The sequence below is a fragment of the Thamnophis sirtalis genome, unplaced genomic scaffold (genome assembly GCF_051295495.1).
Source record: "Thamnophis sirtalis isolate CommonGarterSnake01/CBP01778 unplaced genomic scaffold, rThaSir2_p1.2 scaffold_4, whole genome shotgun sequence".
NCBI lineage: Eukaryota > Metazoa > Chordata > Lepidosauria > Squamata > Natricidae > Thamnophis > Thamnophis sirtalis.
Genome location: NW_028261384.1, coordinates 53,667,118 through 53,687,611, shown reverse-complemented (window position 1 = coordinate 53,687,611; position 20,494 = coordinate 53,667,118). Strand labels below are relative to the sequence as shown.

The window sequence follows — 20,494 nt, the reverse complement described above, 5'->3', positions numbered from 1 at the left end:
AAACAACAACTGGTCCATTTTCCATCAGTGATGAGAAAAACAGCTCCTGATACTTTATGTCTGAAATTCAGCATTAACAATCTATTAAATCAAATAAACTCTAAATGCCAAAGTGTATGTTTCTTTATGTTTAGAAGTTTGGGGTGTGGGGAATAAATCCTGAAGAATTAAAAAACATTCAGTTTTCCATAATTTGATATGTTCAACACCATGTTAGGACTCCCATTCCCAACATCTTTGGCTTGATCACATTATATACGCTAGTTGGAATTTGAGAGCTGCAACTCTAATTTTATGATATATGATCAATCAGTCTCAGCACATCTGGAAACTATCAAGGGGGAGGGAAAGGCTAATCTACATAATAGGTATACTTTACACTTTATATAGAAAAATTCAGTAACAGAAATTGGAGACCTCACCTTATTCCCTCTGGATCCCAGCTTCCCTTGATTCCCTTTAGGGCCTTCATCTCCAATGCCTCCCTGTAAATTAAACAAATATTGTATCAAATGTTTAATGTTGTTAGAAACTCTCATCTGTAAAGTGAGCAGAATCCCCCTTGAACTTTCATATCTTCTCCATTCTGTTCCCTTCTCAAATTGTGAATGGCAACTCCTAGGTCAACCTTGGGATAACTTTGGCTGGGTTGTCTTCTAATGTTTGCGTCCTCTCCTTTTCAGCTTTTTGTCTCTTTAAGGTACAAGTTTCTTCCTTCCTTCATTTTATATATCAAACACAAGTTCTACCAAATCAAATGCTCTGTAGAAAGTTGCAGGATTGTGCATGCTTCCAAAATATCTCAGGGCTTACATAGGAATAGAACCTCTCTATTGTTTATTAAAGCAAACCATTCCCTCCCCCCCTCCAACTTCCGATTTCTTCATAAGCTTGAAAACCTATTCAGTGAACCAACTCCTTAAACTTCAGCATTTTTTAAACCCATGCAGAAGCCTGGAAAAAAATGAACTGTTTTAATGAGCAACAAAAGCCCTCAACTTATGACCAGTCACTTATGTCCATTTAAGCTTATGATAGACCCCCTCAAAGGTACTTATGACCCAGTTATGAAGTTCCACAGGTCATGTGACCACATGTTGGGTGATTAGTAACTTTCCTGCATTTATGATCATTTACAGTGTCCTACAGTTGTCTGACTACATTTATAATGAAAACTGGCATTTACTTTGAGTTTTTGGGGAAAAAACACCCCTTAGAAACAATGGGTTTGCTTTATAACTGCAGCATTTGTTTTATGACCATTGCAAAAAAGATAATAAAATCAGGTAAGTCAAGGGAGTGACCGGCTTTATGATTATCATCTTTTATGACAATCATAGCCAGGCTCCATTACCGTCATAAATCAAGGGCTACTTGTACAAGATTTGAGATACATTCAAATCCTTTCTGAAGTGTGCACCTAATACCTTTAGCATTTTAGATATAAAAATGTGTTCCCATTAATGATTAGCATACTTTTCAATATTTTTCTGTTGTAAAGAAATAAGGTAGAGTGTGAATGGCTGAAATAGTTTTTTTTCAGCATAAGAATAAAATATAGCTGCATAATTTTAAGTGTTCTAACTATTCCAAATGCAATCTGACATATCTAGGTAGTGGAGAGATTATATAAGTTGTTTTATGCTTTATTTTTCAGATAGCTAGTGCAATATGAATATATGCATGCAATATTTGCATTGGTATTGGCAATGCTGCTGACATTGTATGAGCACAAAATTACAGTACAGGTTTGGTTTGATTGGTTTATTGAACTTTTGCATATCTGTCTAGTTTTTTGTGTGGATGTTCTTATATGCTGTTACTCTTAGCTTCTGGTAATATTTAAATGGCAAATACTCTATCGTGTTTGGGATTATTTGTTGAGCTTTGGTGTTTTTGTATGATTCTCTGTTTGCTCTTGTGTCTTGTTACAGTTATGTTTTACTTTGCATTTAAAAATGTAAAAATGATATCAGCTTGGGCCATTGTAGGAGATAGCATTTAGTATGGCAGTTTATTCTTGCGTATATTTCTGTTAGTTATGCAATGAAAAGGAACCAGCAACACCCCTTTTATCCAGCCATTCCTCTGTGCAAGCAAAACAATAGCAAAGAGCAACGCTGGACTTGTATTCACCAGAAGGAGGAGGAGGAGGTGGCAAGATCTGTGCTAAAGCTGTTGTCAAATCTTGCTAAATAATTGCATCTACAATGCAGAAATATAGTTCAATTTCTTGTTTTTAAAAAACAATCTAATCTAAAAAAAAACTTATGTAACATTATAAATACTGTAATGCTATAAGAATATAATTTTTAATCTCAGAGAATCATATAAAAACTTTAAAGATAGAAATAAACCATCTAAACTTAAGCGATGTAAACATTGCCTTTATATATAAAATTATTTCATGATTAACTGTAATTCTTGAAATTCTTTGCAGTATTGGTTTTTAATTATTTATTTTTTACTTTATCCCAGTTCTGCCTCCAGCTAAATTGCTTTGCTTATCTTCGGACTGGAGAAGTGAAAACTGAAAGGAGTACCAATAAGATTAGCTGTTTAGACTTTAGCAAGTCTAAACAGTAATCTTATTGGTACTCCTTTCAGTAATGGCTCAACATTTAAGGTTTATTTAGAGAACTGAAAATATATTTCTCTTTTTTTGAATTGTGACCCTCAATGAGTTGCTTCTTTGCTGACTTTGAAGAAATATGTTAAAACATGATCATTTCATGCGGCTTTAAGGTGTAAAATGTTATGATTCCACAAGTGAGAAATGGTATTTTAAGTTTGAATAATCAATTCTTATATGTCCAGTTTTTACATACATATTGCTTTTTTAAAGTATTATTAGGGTTTTATCTCTTTGAGTTATAAAGAAGAGAACTATTGACTACTCAGAATCAGCTTCAACTGCAGTGATTTATAAGCCTTGTGAACAAAAGAAGTGCTTTTTAATGCTAAATTTAAACTAACAAAACATTTAATGGATTACGGCAGAGCTGTATTCCCATTATTTCTCTTGAGGATTTGTTTTAATGTTTTCAAAATTAAAACCATTTTTTTGCCAATGCATTTTCTAGTGGATTGCCTGGTAACAATCAGCTGCCATTCCAAGGGCTTGTGTCCTAACAGTGGTAAAGAAGGGATCCAGTTTGTACTCAGGACCTATTGTTACTGGAACAATTTGAGTCATCTCAAGTTTTCTTTCATCAGAATACAAAATTTTCTAAATTAGTCATCAGAATGTTTTCTATTTTGTATTTTACTGTGCTGAATACATTTATAATTAGGCCCTACTTTGAAAGGTTTGAGAAACATTGCATTCAGATATTGTTTTTCAATCTTGGCAACTTGAAGATGAGTAGATTCAATTCTCAGATCCCTAAGCCAGCATGCTAGTTGGGGGTTTCTAGGAATTGAAGTCCATCCATTTTCAAGTTGCCAAATTTGAGAAACACTGCACTAAAAATGAAAGTCAAGAGAATTGAAAGGTGATATGTACTAGGCGGCCAAGGTTTCCTGGTTGTCCTTTTTCTCCTTTCACACCAAGAATTCCAGTTGTTCCCTGAGGAGAAAAAATGCAAAAACATGGCAATAAAAATAGTTAATATATATATTATAAAATACATAGTTTATATACTTCCTATTTTAATAATTCAGATTAATGAACAGAAATATATTTCATATCAATTTCCTTATAAGAAAAGAAATTATAACTTGCATTGTGGCAAGACAATATGAATCATATTTTTTGCCCATAATTTTAACTATGTTTCAGAAAACTTCTTAATGAATCACAGAGAGCTATAACATTATTAAACTTCTAATATATGTTTATTTTTATCATGCTATAATTCTCTTTATAATTGTTTCTGTCTGGCAAAATATGAAGAAGTAGGTAAACTCTCATTTTTGTATCGCATTTACATTTTTCAAAATATGCTTTCAGATATACAATAGCTGTCTTTAAACTTTCTACATGCAAAATAATAATTTTATTGTTTGATCTAGAGACAATTTAAAAGACAATTTTCTTTTATTTATGTGTTTGTCTATTAGAGCTATATGTTGTCTTTTCATTAACAAACGGTGCTCTGGACTGTTTGTTAATGAAACAGGATAATAAAATGCCAAATTGTTTTTATAACAGAAAAGCAAATAATTTTTTCAAGGGCTATGGAAGAGTGCTAAAGGCAACCAAAGCATCTTCTGAACCAACAGCTTGAAACTCTGAAATATCATTTTCTATCCAAAGTTAGTGCAGCTACATTTAGTGCCTGTCATATCCCTACTGTTATACTTCCATTTCTGGATGGAGGGGGCCTAGATCCCTTTATTCATTTATTTGCTCTCTTCCTGTTTCCTGCCTCTACTGTAAACCCTAGCTGTGACACCTATTTGCCCTCTGCTTTGATATATCTTTGGGGGAATGTGTAAGGGAGGAGGGCTATCTGTTTTTCCTCAGTTCTGAAGCCCCCTGAAAGAAGCACCTGGGAACAGTTCCTTATTTTCTTCCCAGGATGGCCGTTTCCACAATACCTTCACACCTATTGATTGGCTCATTTAACATCAGACTAATGGAAGGGGTTTCTAACTCCTTTATCCTAACGGAATTGCCTAAGGGGAACTTAGAGCCTGCTTTGCTTTTGTTTTGCAATCACCTTCCTTTCAATAAAAGATTCCTTTTGAAAAGCTGAACTTTAAAAAGTTCATGCTTTCTTAAAAGGTGAGGGAAGGCAGACCTTATAGTGTCTTAGCACTTGAGTGAGCATACATGTAAATATATGTGCATGCACAGATGACACTTTTATCATCAGTTAGCCATTTTAGTTTGGTAACACTCGTGCCAGAATTGTCTTATGTATATTCACACATATCTCCTAAAAGTGGATCACTGCACTGTTTGATGCTTCAGGCTGATAGGGAGTAGAATAGATGCTATATTTGCTTTGTGAAATGACCTTCTGAATGCTTTGCATAACACAATAGAAACAGAATTAATTTTTAAAAAGGAGTAATTGGGACTCATCAACAGAGAAATCTGAGAAAAAAATGTTTTTAGTGTACGCAAGCAACATTTTTATACAAAACATTTTTAACAGAAAGAACAAATTTCCAATCAGCCTTCTCAGTTCCCTTAATAATTTTATGTGTAATGTGTATTATTTTATTTCTTAGACAATGACTCATTGAGTTTTAACAATATACTCCTTAATGTATCATTTAAAAATGTTTACAAAATAACAATGTAGAACACATACAAAATCCTTGCTAATTAGAAATTTAGGTTTTTTGTGAATAGATAAAATGTGTATGGTGGCAGAGGTGATAGTGTCAAGTCAAGCTTTATAAGGCTCACTGATCCAGATGCCATTTAAAAAGGGGTCAGTGGGTAAAACAAATTATGGTGTGTTTTACATGATAAAAAGGTTTGCACTTGTACTGTACATAGCCTAGAAATCATATATAAATTGGTTGTTCTGTTATGTATAACTTCTAAGATGTAACAGAGCACTTCTGCTACTAAATGATATTTGTTTGAATCTTATCAATTGATTAGTTTAATTGCAAATTATGTGTATTCTAATATCATTATCTTTTCTTTCTACACGCATGAATGTGACTACACATAGAAGCACATGCTAATATCTACCAGGAAACCTTGAATTCCTTGATCTCCTTGCAAACCATCTGAACCAGGATTTCCTTCCTCTCCCTGCAAGAAGACACAGTTCTTGAACATCAACTTTACTGCAGAACAAAATTTTCTCTTAAGTTTTAGAATTCTGAAAATTGCTATTCCAATTATCTGGAAGAACACAAAGGAGGACAGCGCTACGTTAAAAGGAATAACTGAATAATAGAGTTGGAAGGGACCTTGATGATAATCTAGTCCAACCCGCTATCCAAGCAGGAGACCCTACATCATTTCTCACAGATGGCAGTTCAGTCTCTTCTTGAAAGCTTACAGTGATGAAGCTCCCACAGCTTTTGAAGGTAAGCTTTTCCATTGGTTGGATGTTCTCACTGAAAGAAAATTTGAATCTCTCCTTGATCAGTTTCCATCCATTATTCCTTGTCTGGCTTTCAGGTGCTTTATAAAACAGGTTGACCCTGTCCTCTCTGTGGCAGCCCCTCAAGTATTGGAATCTTGCTATTATGTGTCCCCTGGTCCTTCTCTTCACTAGATTAGCTATGCTCAGTTCCTGTAACTGTTCTTCATATGTTTTAGTCTCCAGTCCACTAATCATCCTGGTTGCTCTTCTCTTCACTTTTTATAGTCTCAATATCTTTTTTGTAGCATGGTGACCAAAACTGGATGCAGTATTCTAGGTTTGGTCTTATTAAGACTTTATAGAGTGATATTAGTACCTCACATGATCTTGATTGAATCCCTCTGTTAATGCAACCTACGATTGCTTTGGCTTTTTTGGCTGCCGCTGCATACTGCTGGCTCATATTTAATTGGTTGTCCACTAAGACTCCAAGATCCCTCTCACAGTTACTGCTATTAAGCCTGGTTTCTCCCAATCTATATGTGTATTTTTGGTTTTTCGTGACTAAGTGTAAGAGTTTACCTTTCTTTGCATTGAATTTCATTTTGTAAGTTAGGTGTTCAAGTCTGCCAAGATCCATCTGGATCTTGAACATATCATCTAGGGTGTTGGCTATTCCTGCCAGCTTAGTATCATCTGCAAATTTGATAAGCTCCCCTTCTATTACATCATCTAAGTTGTTTATGAAGATATTGAAGAATACTGGGCCTAAGATGGAACCTTGTGGTACCCCACTGCTTACTTTCCTCCATGTAGACATAGTACCATTAAGGACTACTCATTGAGTATGGTTTGTCAACCAGTTACAAATCCATCTGATGGTGATACTATTTATCCTACTTTTTTCTAGCTTACCAAGAAGTAGGTTATGGTCTACCTTGTCAAATGCCTTGCTGAATTTGCATTTGACCATCTAACTCTCTCTTGTGAAACAAATTATACAAGCTCAAAAACCAAGTAATTTGCAAGGCATGGGGGAAAGAGCTGGAAGAAGATATGAGGGACACATGCAGAATTTCCATACTAATAAGCACTTGTTTTGGACAGGGGTACAATGATTATTCATCCCAAACCTGTGAGGAAGAAAGAATTGGAACCAGACAGAAACAGAAGTCAATTCCCATGCCTGATGCTTATGAAGGATTCCCATGCCTGATATTTATGAAGAATTGCAGCCAGAATAGGAATCCTGAAAATCAGGCCAAAGAAATTGGGATACGTTATGGCCTATCACACCAAGTAAACTAATTAAATTGTAGGGTGCACTATTAGAAGGCCTAAAAGACCAGATTGTGATAGTTCTTCCTAGTGACAATGATTTGATGGCACATCAGTTATGACCTACTCCAACTATCAGTCATCACCTACTCCATTATGAAGGGTCAGAGCTGAGAAAGGCAATGAGGAAGTTGTCTTAAGCAGAAGATGGAGGGAGAAATCAAATTATACCAGTTCCTTAACTCTCATGTTCATTGGAATAATATTTATTTAGAAGGAATTTTTAAAACATTTCTCTTTGTTATTGCTTGGATCAACTTGGTGGTTTTTTTCTCATTTTATTTTTATTAACTGCTCCATAGTTTTACTCATACACAGCTATGTATCTTAATTTCCCATCAAATTGCTTCCATCCCTTATATTGATTTAATTTTTTTCAGTAAAAATGTTTTTCCTTACACCAGAGTAATTGTACATGTGTGAAATTAAGAAAAACCTACCTTTGGACCTAAAGGTCCCTGGTTTCCCTCAGCTCCCTGCAATAGAAAGTGTCATTTTTATTGCCAAAACTTAATTCTGTTGAGTAATGAAATGTCTGTTAGCAAACAACCAAACTCAGAGAACACCCAAAAATCTGCAATTTGACCCTGAGTTTGTGCTAAAATTAAACAACATTTATATTTCATTTTTCTGGTTATTAACACAGCAGGTACTTTCCATTCCACTGTCATATAACAGAACTCATGAAGAGAACTTTTTCTGCCCTTTGGATCATAATTTGTCCAGAACTTAGATTCTCCCCCTACTGTTCTGTCCTCTAGGAAGATCTGAAGACATGATTGTGCCATCATACTTGAGGCCCAAGAAATAGTGATGATCTTTTCTATGAATGTACTACATAGAATGCATTCACCTGCTGACTGTGATTGTGTGTATGCTGAATTGAGATTTATAATGTGGTTGTATGTTTGCTATTTTTATTTTTATTTTAAATATTGTTTTTAATTGTTGTAATCAGCTCAGAGTCATATATATGAGATGGGCGGCTATACAGATGAAATGAATACATTCGTAAATTGAATGAATAAATTGTCCTGATGTGGCATTTAGTGGCCTTACAATGCTAAATTATTGTAGAATAGGAGGGATGGGCAAAACAATGGAATGTTCTAAAAGATAATATAATGCTTTAGAATCTTCCACATCTGAATATTTATTGATAGCCTTGCCTTTACTAATGAGATATTTAGCACCTATAAGTTGTATTGGAACTTCTCTGTTCTTGAAATAGAAAAGAAACAGAAATTGGTGAATATAAAAAGGACATGGGTTAATTAGCAATCCTACAATCTGCAAGAAATGGCTTTGGATTCATGGCATTCAAATTGTCTTGTTTTCTCTCTCTCTCCAAATGGACATAGGGCCAAGTATTAAGAAATCTTGTTCATTTCTTTCTTCTAATCTTTCTGAGCAAAAGATTTTGGATTCTTTAGGGCTTCCTAAACTAAGTATTTTCTGCCTATTGAGCTGAATTTATTATATACAAAAATAGCAGCATTCTCTTGTCTATTTGTCTAGAATTTCTATGGAATAATCCTTATCTGCTTTTCCTTCCAGTGAATGAGAACATGATTTTGATATGCCAAAAGAACAGTAAACAAAAATCCAGACTTTCCCAATCTACAGTAGCAGAACAGATGTGCTGAAAACTATTTTGGCAGAGCTGCATTAAACATGAAATGTCCTGAGGAACACTCCATATGTCTCCATATGTTGTAGCAGAAAAAAAATGTTTGTGACTCAATGGTAATTAATAGAGTTCAACAAAGAATTTTATTTTCTCCAGCTGCTAAAAAAAAGCCACAAGGAAAAAAGTGAATATTAGTTTAAAATATATTTGATGGTGAGCATTCCAACATGTTTATAGACACATCCAATCCTTCCTCTTTCTGGTTGCTAACAATGTGTAAATAATAAGTAGAAAAATAAGTTTCTCCTTCAGTGAGCCTGAAGTTATGTTTTCTTCTAGTCTAGCCTGGATTTTTTGTATCCTTTTCTTTAATAAGGGAAAAGCAACAATAGTTTATCTGTAAGAATAATTATCTGTGGCAAGCAACCAACATCTTTTTTCTTTCATGTCCTCATGATCTTTATTTCATCAGACAGATTAAAGTTGTTCCAAGACATACAAATATTACAGTATTTCCTTCTTTAGCCTGATTTATTCCAAATATAATCCCAAAGCATACAGAATCTCTTAAATTCCTCAGCCATTACTTTGAAGGAAAACTGCTGACTACAGTGACTACGAACAGATGAAACATTAGAGCAGTGTTCCTTAACCTTGGCTACTTTAAGATGCATAGACTTGACAGTTCCCAAAATTCCCCAGCCAGCCATTCTGGGAATTAAAGTTGACACATCTTAAAGTTGCAAAATTGAGAAATGCTGCATTAGACAGCATGGGCAGCCAATTCCATGAGGATATAATTTTCTACCACATCCAGGATAAGTAGGTAGTGAAGATAAAGGGCCCCACCTTATTTCCTGAGGATCCTCCTGAGCCATCTGAACCTTTCAATCCTCTTTCTCCCTAAACAGAGCATTAGTATTTGTTAATTGATATGTAACTAATATGTAACATTTCTATTTTTGTGCTATTCATTTCTAGTAGGTCAGATATAAAAAGGTATATGGGAGGGACAACATAGCACATGCATTTATGAAACTCATAAAAAGTAATATCAGAGAAACCTAACTGTTAAGCCAATCTGTAATTACTATTATTATCAAACACTAGCATAATATTGTATTAAAATTAATTTAAACTTCTAAATGGTTTAATAGTTCCCTCCTGATGAAACATTGTTTCTTCTTTGACTTGTATTTTATTTTCGCCTGGAATAAGGCTGCCCCTCCCCAAAAAATAGAAATCACAATTTTATGTTTAATAAGTAAACTATTAATAACATGCCTCTCCATTTCAGTATGATTTGACTATTTTCTCCCTAGCTGCAGCTAACCTCAATAGAAGATCCCCCCTCTTTTTTTTCCCCTTCTAAGGCTAAAAGCATCATAGGAATGAAGGAAATTTGAAGGTCATCAAGATTCAAATCTTACTTAAAATGTGGGCACCAGGTTTCTTTTTATGGTATTAATGTGTCATGGTAGGATTTAAAGATCTCTCTCTATCCCCAGTCCCCATCCTAGTCCAACAGGATATCAAGTGCCTGAATTCTTTCTTTTGTCATAAATGTTATGACTAGGGTTGTGCAAGGCTTTCACAAGAGAAAGCCACAGTTAAGCCTTTCTCTTCATTAAAGCAGCTATATCTTTCCCACAGCTACTTCAAATGCTGCTTCTTATCATCTTTGCATGTAAAGGAAAGCAGCAGTTTTAACAATTCAGAAGTTATCTTTATTCCCCTATGTTTGGAAAGCTTTGCACAAAATTACTAGGCAAATGTTTTGCCTTAAGCCATTCGACTTTGAAAACACAAGTTATGTATGGTGGTTACATTCCTCAATATCTTCTGATAAAAGAGTCCTGATTTGAATATGAATGTGTAACAATTACCATCCTTCCTGACAGCCCTTTGAAGCCTTTTGCTCCTCTTATGTTATTATCTTGTCCAGGTTCACCCTGTAATATAAATATGATAGCCATTTGATTAGAGAAATACCTCTGAGATTATCAAATTTGAACAATCAATATATCCATTCATAAATTTTATCACATAATAGGTAATCTAGTCATATTAATCTAGACAGAAGGGATTGTGTGGGGCCAGAAGGTTAACAACAGAGGTGGGTTGCCACCGGTTCCCATGGTTCAGGCGGACCAGTGGTGGTTGTCAGCCTCTACTTTCCTTGCTTGCTATCGGCTGCCATAGAAACGGGGAGGGAGGGGACTTGAGATATTTGGAAGTGGGAATTACTGATGCTGGAGGAGTTATGAAGATGGGAGTTTTGTTCTCACCATCTTCTGTGCATGTTGGTGGCCTGGATTTGGACTTGGTGAAACCGTCTTGCATACCAACTTGATGAGACTTTTTGAAGATGCACCCCACATGACACCCTAGGGAGTTGCAGATTGGATATTGAGTTGGGGAATTGGGTGGGGGCGGGTGCTGGGTAAATGTTTGATATGTACATGTTCGTTCCCTTTTGGATCAGATCTTGCTTTCCTTTTCGCTGCTTTCAATTCATAACTAGTAAAAGTACTATCTCTATTCAAATGATGTTGAGGTTTTTCTTTCTTGGATATTGAAGGAGGCATGCCTGACATTAAGCAAGATCTCACTTCGCACCCATTCTGGAGTTAAAAGCTTCTGTAGAGGGAGCACTCAAATGTCTAACCCCTGCAGCGAGTAGAAGAAGACGATGGCAGGGGTCTCAACCAGCTGACAATTAGACTGAAAGAGAGCATCTCATGATGACCCATGCTTTACATCTTTTTCAGAAGGCTTGGGAAAAATGCTGCTTCCATGTAAGTCTCGCTGAAAGGAAGAGTGGATTAGCCGAGCAGGCGGAAGGGGGGGGAGAAGAAGACCTGGCTAGCCCTGAAATGTCCCTGGGAATGGCTACCAGAACTGGGCAGAAGGGAGGGGCCTTAGCTGCAGCAGCAGCAGTTCAAGCTCCCCCAAGAAGGGGGTTAACCCCCCTGAAGGCCACAAATTCCAAAGATTCCTTCTCTTGGAGTGAAGTACGGAAGGGATCCCAAAAAACTGGGGGTTTTTTAGTGCAAGTTTGGGATTACATGCAAGAGTATGGTGAGGATTTCCCATTGGAAGTTGCCAAAGTGAGAAGTGTTACTATGGTTTTGGAAGGCAAAGCGGCTGCCTGGATGGTAGCTTTGCATAATGATGATTCCCCCCTGCTGTGGGATTACAATATGTTCATGACAGCCCTGAGGAAACACTTTGATGACCCCCTCCCAAATCGAAAGGCCAGAAGCAGGATGAAAACCTTAACCCGGGTGGAGGAGATCTGTGGCTGAGTACACTCAGCAGTTTCATGAGCTGTCTGTGCATATGCGGGGGTGGTTTGAGGAGGCACCAAGAGCAGGAAAGGAAGGGCATCAGGGAGTCAACTCCCTGATGCACCATGCAGGATGAGTGCACCAAACTATATGTTCCTGCTTGTCTAAAAAGTGTTGTCCTTCAAGAGCTCCATGACTCAAAATTTGTGGGGCAATTGGATTCATAAAGACAATTCTGGTAGCCTTCGTTGAAAAAAGACATAGAATCCTATATTGCTAATTGTCCCGTTTGTGCAGCTGCAAAGAGACCACCAGGGAAACTTCAAATATTGCTTCAAAGTGTCGCCTGACCTGGTGCTCCGTGGAAGCATATATATATATATATATATATATATATATATATATATATATATATATATATATATATATATATATATATATATATATATATATATATATATATATATATATATACATATATACATACACACACACACACACACACACACACACACACATAAGGCAACAGTAAAAAATATTGGGTTTCTGTCTGGATGGTCTCTTGTGACGAGCCAAATACTGTGATCTGGGTGATCACCGATTTGTTCTCCAAGCAAATGCATTTTGTGCCCTGTTCAAAGATTCTGACAGCAAAAACACTGGCTAAACTATTTATTTTACATGTGTATAGGTTACATGGAGTTCCTGAACGCATTATTTCAGATAGGGGGTCCAATTCACCTCCCTCTCCTGGAAAGAGTTCAGGGTCTAAGCTCTGTCCATCATCTGCAAACTAATTGGGCCTGTGAGAGGGCTAACTCGGTTCAAGAGCAGTATCTTAGGTGCTATGTCAATTATCAACAGGATAATTGAGCTGACCTCTTGCCCCATGCAGAGGTGGCATACAACAATTCAGTACATAGCAGTACTGGAATGATCCCTTTAAGGTAGTGTTCAGCCAGGAGTTTGTTCCCATTCCTGAACTGCCTCAGGAAAAACCACAAATCTTATCTTTGTTCAAGTGGAATAATCAGCTTCAAAGTCTCTGGCCTATGACTTGCAAAGCCTTAGACGCAGCTCACAAGGCAAACAAAAGACAAGCTAAAATGCTAAAAAGCTAAAATAAAAAAGGTCAAAACCGAAAGAATAGCAGGTTGGGGGGTATTCTTGTCCACTAAATTTCTTTAGACTACCCAGAAATTGAAGAAACTTGGTCCTAAATATGTGGGACCTTTCCCTGTTGTTAAAATTGTAAATCCTGTGTCAGTACAATTGGATTTGCCAAAAACCCTTAGGCGAATCCATCCTGTGTTTCATATGAACTTATTGAAACCTGAACATACATCTTTAATGTGCTCCCCTCAACCCCCGCCCCCTGTTCCTCTCCTTATTGAAGAAGAACAACATTTTGAGGTTAAAGAAATCCTGGATTCTAGGAAACAAAGGGGACAAATTCAATATTTGATAGCCTGGAAACATTTCCCTCCATCCCATCTGAGTGGGTGAATAAGTCTGATGTTAGAGCTCCCACACTCTTCAGAATTCCATTCTAAGTATTCCAATAAACCCTAGGTGTGATATATATACAATTTGTTATTGTTGTTGTCTATTTTGTTGTCTATTTTATCTTCTTCTCCAGGGATGATGTCCTTTTTGAAGGAGGGCCGAATGTCAGCCTCTACTTTCCTTGCTTGCTATCGGCTGCAAGGGAGGGGACTTGAGATATTTGGAAGTGGGAATTACTGGTGCTGGAGGAGTTATGAAGAAGGGAGTTTTGTTCTCACCATCTTCCTGCATGCTGATAGCCTGGATTTGGACTTGGTCAAGGCCAACCGTCTCACATACTAACTTGATGAGGCTTTTTGAAGATGCACCCCACATGACATCTTAGGGAGTTGCAGATTGGACATTGGGTTGAGGAATTTACTGTTTTCAATTCATATGTAGTAAAAGTACTTTATGTCTATTCAAATGGTGTTGAGGCTTTTCTTTCTTGGATATTGAAGGAGGCATGTTTGACAGTGGTATTTTGGCCTTGTTTGCAGAACTGGCAGCGACGCAGGCTGGCCATGTCCCTGAACTGGTTCCTTGGTCACCGCTGCCATTGCATTCATGTTTTTTTAGTTATTTCTTCATGTTCTGTGCATGCACAAAACAATTTACAGTCAACTGTGCATGAATGCGCAGAAAACCAGTGTGCAATGCGAATCGGCAGCAACCCATCCCTTAACAAAAATGATATATGCCTTGCAGCTGCGCCTTTGAAGCCCTGTTCCTCTGTATGGGTGTGGGATTGAGAAATAAAATATGATAAAAATAAGCACATATGTCTTTTTCTATGCACATCTTATTTGAAGTTTCAATTACACAATAATATAACAATGCAGGTCTGAAAAAATATTATTGAATCTCCTTGGCTGATCTTAGATATGGAGAAACAACTCTTTTGCAGCTAATGCCTATTTATTCACTGATGGTAAATGAGGGCCTTAAGAGATATCCAGGGTTAGTAATCATTCCATTTGTCCTTTTTCATATTTGAGACCAAGGAGAGGATTTTTACCTTTGCAGATATAGTAACCCTATTAAATCAGTATTGCTCAACCTTGATCATTTTAATATGATTTTTTTCAACTTGCAGAATTCCCCACTCAGCATGTAGCTGAATAATTCTCTGTGTTGGAAATCCACGCATTTTATAACTGCTAAAGTTGAGAAGCACTACATTAAATAATTAAGGTAAGTATTATTTTTGAAAATAAACTTACATGATCTCCTTGGAAACCTTTTGGTCCCTGGTCACCAGGAGGGCCTTTGAGTCCTGTATTGCCCTAAAGATATATGATATTTGTGTAAAAACATTCTGCTTAGATTTATTTATTTCAAAATTAATGTTAGACTGAATTGCAATTGCTTTAAATTGAGAAACACTTCACTTTGATGATCTTTTAATAATAACCCCGTGCTATAACATGACTTACATACTGGTTGTAATTCAATTCAATCTTATAGATGTTTTCTTAGAAGTAAATTCAATCTCACCCATTGAAGCGTACACCTCTAAAAGTATTTTTACAACTTAAAATGTAATTTTTTTAAAAAAAATTACATGTAAATTCTACATAGGGAATATTGCTAGTGGAAATTCTGCTTTTTCTTGCACTTTTCATGTTTATCTTTATGTTTCTGCTCTGATGTTTAGTGCAAAACTCAATATATGAAAACTTTAAAGAGTGCAGATTTATTCTACATTCTTATTATTCTTTTAATTTAGAAGAACCATCACTTCCTAAACCAGCTTTATCTTCTAGTGACATCTTTCCCTCTTTCAGTGATCAGTTTTCTGGCTTCAGTAGGAAAGAAAATAATTGCTAGCTTTGGAGATATTTTAAATCCCTCTCCCCTGTTGTAGGATCATTTCTTGAAAAGAAAAGGAGGATTTAGACCCATCAGGCCCAAGCCAATTTGAATCCATTTCTAGAATGTATTCTTTTGTCCATTGAAGAAACACCTTTAAAACAAACCATCCTTTGTTTCCATGGGGAATATCCCATAAAGATTTAGATATTATATAAATGCACAATGTTATAGTAAAATTAAAGCCTTTCTGTCCTTATGTCTCCAAGTTGCAAAGCTCAGTCTTCCCCTTCTCCTATCTAGACCCCTTAACTCTTCCTCTATATAGTGCTTTGCAATTCAGTTTTCACTATCTCTACATGACAGCAGTACTCCAAAAGACTTTTTTCAAATTGCTCACTCATTTTGATATTTAGTCCACATTTATCTACCCCTATACTCATTCTGGACCCTGCCTCTTCTTTCACCACTCACACTGACTGACAAACAAAGCTGACAAAATATAAAGTTGGAGAATAAGGGATATCCATAGAGTAGTTAACAACACCAAATAGTGGACACAACTGGCTATAAAACCCAATTTCTTTTACATGCACAAAATGGAGTAATGTATTGATTGCCTTGTTGCATCCACCTTTTTAATATTATTGATTGCCCCCAAAGAAGTATCTCATAGAGAATCAAGAAAAGCATCTAACCTCACCTGAATGAAAAAAAATTGGCAGTGAGAAACCATTGAATTTTGAAGAGTTATGCAAATTGATTGCTTTAATGGGAAGCACTGGGGTCTTTCAAGCGCCAAAGAATGCACCAGTGATGCCAGAATTTTGCTGATTTTCAAAAGTAAGGCAGCATAAGATTTCTAAATATTACCATTTCTCCTGGGTCTCCCTTTTCGCCTTTTAGTCCTGGAAATCCAAGTGATCCCTAAAAAATAAAATAAGTGTGTATATCAATGTGTATCAGTGGTGGGTGTCAATTTTTTTTAGAATCTGTTCTGTAGGTCTTGCTTGTTTTGTGAGAGTGGCTTGGTGGTCATGTGACCAGGTGGGAGTGGCTTGGCAGTCATGTGATAGGTGGGCGTAGCCAACTTGTAAAATGTGGTGAAACTCACTTAACAACGCTCTTGCTTAGCAACCAAAATGTTGGTTCAGAAACTGGCACTTGAAGCACGCAAATCTTAAAGTTGTCAAGTTACAAGACCCTTGCACCCCTAACCCTTCACAACCCCCCCAAAAAACTAAAACTTTATTTTTAAAGCATTTTGCACCCGGGACAGGTGGAACGGCACACCAGCCACACACCACCTCCACTGACTTTGAAGTCTTTCTCTCATGCTGCCAAAACCCCTTGGCACTCTTCATCTGCAGTTGCCCCTTCAACCTGCCATCCACAGTGGTCCTCCTGGAGTGGCACATTCCCCACCGCCCGAATAGCGCATAGGCTGAGGAAGGTGAGAGTGGAGCTGCTCTTTTTTTCGCTTCTTGGCCCGAAACAAAGTGGCGGCGAGGAAGGAGTCTCTGGTGTCTGCAGTGCAGTAGCAGCAGAAGTGGCTGTGGTGACTGAAACACAATCCCGGGTAGTCAATTCCAGGCTTCAGGCAGGAAGTCCAATTGTGGACTTCAATCCCCAGAATTCCTCCTTCCCTCGCTCAGCTGCTATTGCCAGGGTAATGCCAAGACAAGCAAGGTCTTAGGAGGGATTTCCCCACCCCTTCCAGAGAGCCCATGCTGAAAGAGAGGAGGGAGGCTGGTTTGAATGCAGGGGAGTGGGTGGTTTAGTGGTCTGCCTTCTTTGCTAATTTGGGTGGGTGGAGAAAGAAAGGAGGCATGCAATAGTCAAGGGTGAAGGTGCTCCCCTTGCCCTTGGTGGCGGGGGTGCTTTATCACATGCAATCTTTCTCCACCTGCCTGAACAAGTGAAGGAGGTGCCGGTGGCCAGCCCCAAACTGTTTGAGTCGTTTTGCTGAATCTGGTGCGGCCGCCATTATTGAGAGCTTCGCTGGCACCTGCCTCTTGCCATCGCTGCCATGCCAGAACATGTAAGCAATGGGACATGCTTGGAGAAGAGAGAGCCAGAACTAACTGCCCAGGATTGTGCTACAGCTGCCTCTGTGAAAATGCCTGTTTTGCCAGCCATAGGAGGGAAAGAAAGAAGCCGGTCTTTGGAAAGAACCTTTTTTTCACCTTCAGAGAGCCCATGCCTGGAGAGAGGAGGGGGTGGGCTGGTTTGAATGTGGATAAGTGGGTGGTTTGGAACTGGATGCCAGTGCCTCCTTTGCCCATTTGGGCAGGTGGAGAAAGAAAGGCATGTGATAAAGCACCCACGCCACCAAGGGTGAAGGGGAACACCTTCGCCCTTGGCTATCGGATTTTTCCTTTCTTTCTCTGCCTGCCCAAACAAGCGAAGGAGGCACTGCCTCCTGTCTGCCTATGTTCAAACCAGGCCGCCTCCTCTCACCCCACATGGGCTCTCTGAAGGGGGAGGGAAGGTCTCTCCCAAGACCTGCTTCTCTTACCTCGAGGCACAGTTCCAGGATGGCAGGATATTATTTTTTCACTGGTATGGGAGTATAGCCTCGACCCCTGTTTTCCTGCTGCCTCCAGTCCAGCCCCACACAATCTCCCCACCACCCCACACAATCTCCCCACTCCCGGCTGCAGTTGGCATTCTCCTAGTGATCCTTTCTGGCTGCAACCCTAGAGCGTCACATTTATTTATTTATTTTATTTATTAATATAATTTATAGGCCGCCCAATCCCGAAGGACTCCAGATGGCTTACAAAAAGAAAGAAGAAAAGATAATAAGAAGAAAAGACAGATTTAAAATCACCACACGTGCATTCGTTCTGATCGGGGCTGGACCTCAGCAATGAGGTCAACAGCCCCAGGCCTGCTGGAATAGCCAGGTTTTAATGGCTTTCCTGAAGGCATGGTGGTGGTATGTGAGCTGCTAACCAACCCAGGGCCAGCCACCCAAGAGCTGCTGTGTCCCATTGCAGGCACCCAGTGTGGCCTTGATGTCCTGCCTCCCTGCTGTCTCCAGTCCCGCACAACCTCCCCACCAACCCACTGACCTTGGAACACTTTGCTGGACAGCCTCTCCTTCGCTTCCTGTTGGCAGCTGCAGCCATGGCCATGTAGGTGCAGCACCCGCAGGGTGGTCATATGGCAGGGGCGTGTGGGCTATTGACCATTCTAGGGCCTGCCTGGTTGCTTCTGGAGGGGACAGGCAGAAGGGCAGCATTCCCCTCCACCTCCCCAGCCATCTGTAGACTCGGAGACTCGGCTGGATGGGCAAAGGAAGTGGGTGGGTGGGGCAAACATGGTGTAGAAAGGTGGGGCAAGCGAGTGGGGGGAGGGGAGGCCAGGGGAGGGAGTGTTCTGGTACGGGACCTCTGGAAGATCAGGTACAGGAAGGCATGCTAAATTTCACCAACCGGTTTGCCTGTACCGGTGTGTACCCGCTGAAACCCACCCCTGATGTTTATGCATGTATATACTATGTATCACTGGGTGAAGATGCACACTGACATGCATATATGTACACATATACACCCCTGGCACATAACAAAATAAGAAGTAACTTTTATTTACCTCATCCCCATGAATTCCATCAAATCCATCAACCCCATCCTCTCCCTGAGAGAATAAAATCAGTTAGTATCAGCTCAGTTTTCACTTATTCATTATCCAACATAATAATACCCATAGAAGTTAAATATATAGTTTCAGTAGATGTTCAAAACTAGGAAAAGACTATCATTTATTATATTTGCTTTTTCCCATCACTTTGACCTGAATTTCATTTCCTAACATACTATGAATTTTTTTCTATTGTGCTTGCTACAATTTCATTTTTTTCTTTTTGAACCCAAGCCTGTCTATCTTATGAATCAGAGAGATCTAATGCTTTAGACTAGAAATTAATGTTAAATAAACTGCAGTAATTAAAAATTTTCACACATTAAATATTTTCTTACTATACCCTTTTTCCGTGCAATCCTCGTTGACCCTGAAAGATTTAAAGTTATGTATTAAAACATAAAACTAATGTAATGCACATACGTTAAAAGCAAAACAAAACAAAAGATCAAAAAGAAATGATGGGTAAATTCTTACTTTTTGTCCTCTAGTACCACATTCTCCTATATCACCTTGCTTTCCTTTAATTCCAAGGATTCCCCTGGGACCCTGAAACAGAAAATCAAATATTATGTAAGGCCATAATCAAATATATGCACTTACCCCAAACATTAAGGGATTGATTCAAAGATTATACAATTTACCGGGTCTCCATCATTTCCTGGATATCCTGGATGTCCCATAAAACCAGTTGTACCCTGAAAATATCAATTAAAATTGCAAATATTGAAATAACAGATACATTCAAGTGAAAATATTTATTTCAAAATAGCTAACAGGATATGCTAATGGCAAATATGGTGTGATGAAGAGAACCTGCTAGCATTACCGTTAACACTTAATATGGTGGACTTTTGTTTTCTATGAATAATTGATTTAAACTTTTACAGATCTGAAGAACATTGAGAGAACCAGTTTAATATAGTGGTTATAGCATAAGGTGACCAGATTTTCAGATTGATAAAGAGGGACACCATTGACTGGGGGGGGGGGAGCTAGGCCACGGCAGTTACTGCCAGCCCGCGGCCTCGCTAGGGACGTCTGGTCACCTTAATTATCCTCTCTCTCTCTATCCATCCGTCTGTCTGTCTGTCTATCTGCCTGCCTATCTAGTTATGGTATCCCTCTCCCTCTTTCCCCCTCTCTTTCTCCATCCATCTATCTGCCTGCCTACCTATCTCTCTCTCTTTCTCTCTATCCATCCGTCTATCTGCCTGCCTATCTGTCTATCTAGT

At 38.3% G+C, this 20,494-nt stretch overlaps 1 protein-coding gene across 1 annotated transcript in view; it reads right to left on the bottom strand.

Annotated features, from left to right (window-relative positions):
• Positions 1-20,494, bottom strand: part of LOC106546748 (collagen alpha-6(VI) chain) — a 104,203-nt gene that overhangs the window by 39,382 nt on the left and 44,327 nt on the right. Inside the window, exons 14-25 of the mRNA XM_087714385.1 lie at positions 19,904-19,957; positions 19,737-19,808; positions 19,603-19,629; positions 19,212-19,256; positions 16,488-16,541; positions 15,026-15,088; positions 10,854-10,919; positions 9,817-9,870; positions 7,778-7,813; positions 5,657-5,719; positions 3,506-3,568; positions 423-485 (exon numbers count right to left, since the gene is read on the bottom strand). Coding sequence (XP_087570511.1) covers positions 423-485; positions 3,506-3,568; positions 5,657-5,719; positions 7,778-7,813; positions 9,817-9,870; positions 10,854-10,919; positions 15,026-15,088; positions 16,488-16,541; positions 19,212-19,256; positions 19,603-19,629; positions 19,737-19,808; positions 19,904-19,957 — 660 coding nt within the window. The remainder of the gene's footprint in view (positions 1-422; positions 486-3,505; positions 3,569-5,656; positions 5,720-7,777; positions 7,814-9,816; positions 9,871-10,853; positions 10,920-15,025; positions 15,089-16,487; positions 16,542-19,211; positions 19,257-19,602; positions 19,630-19,736; positions 19,809-19,903; positions 19,958-20,494) is intronic.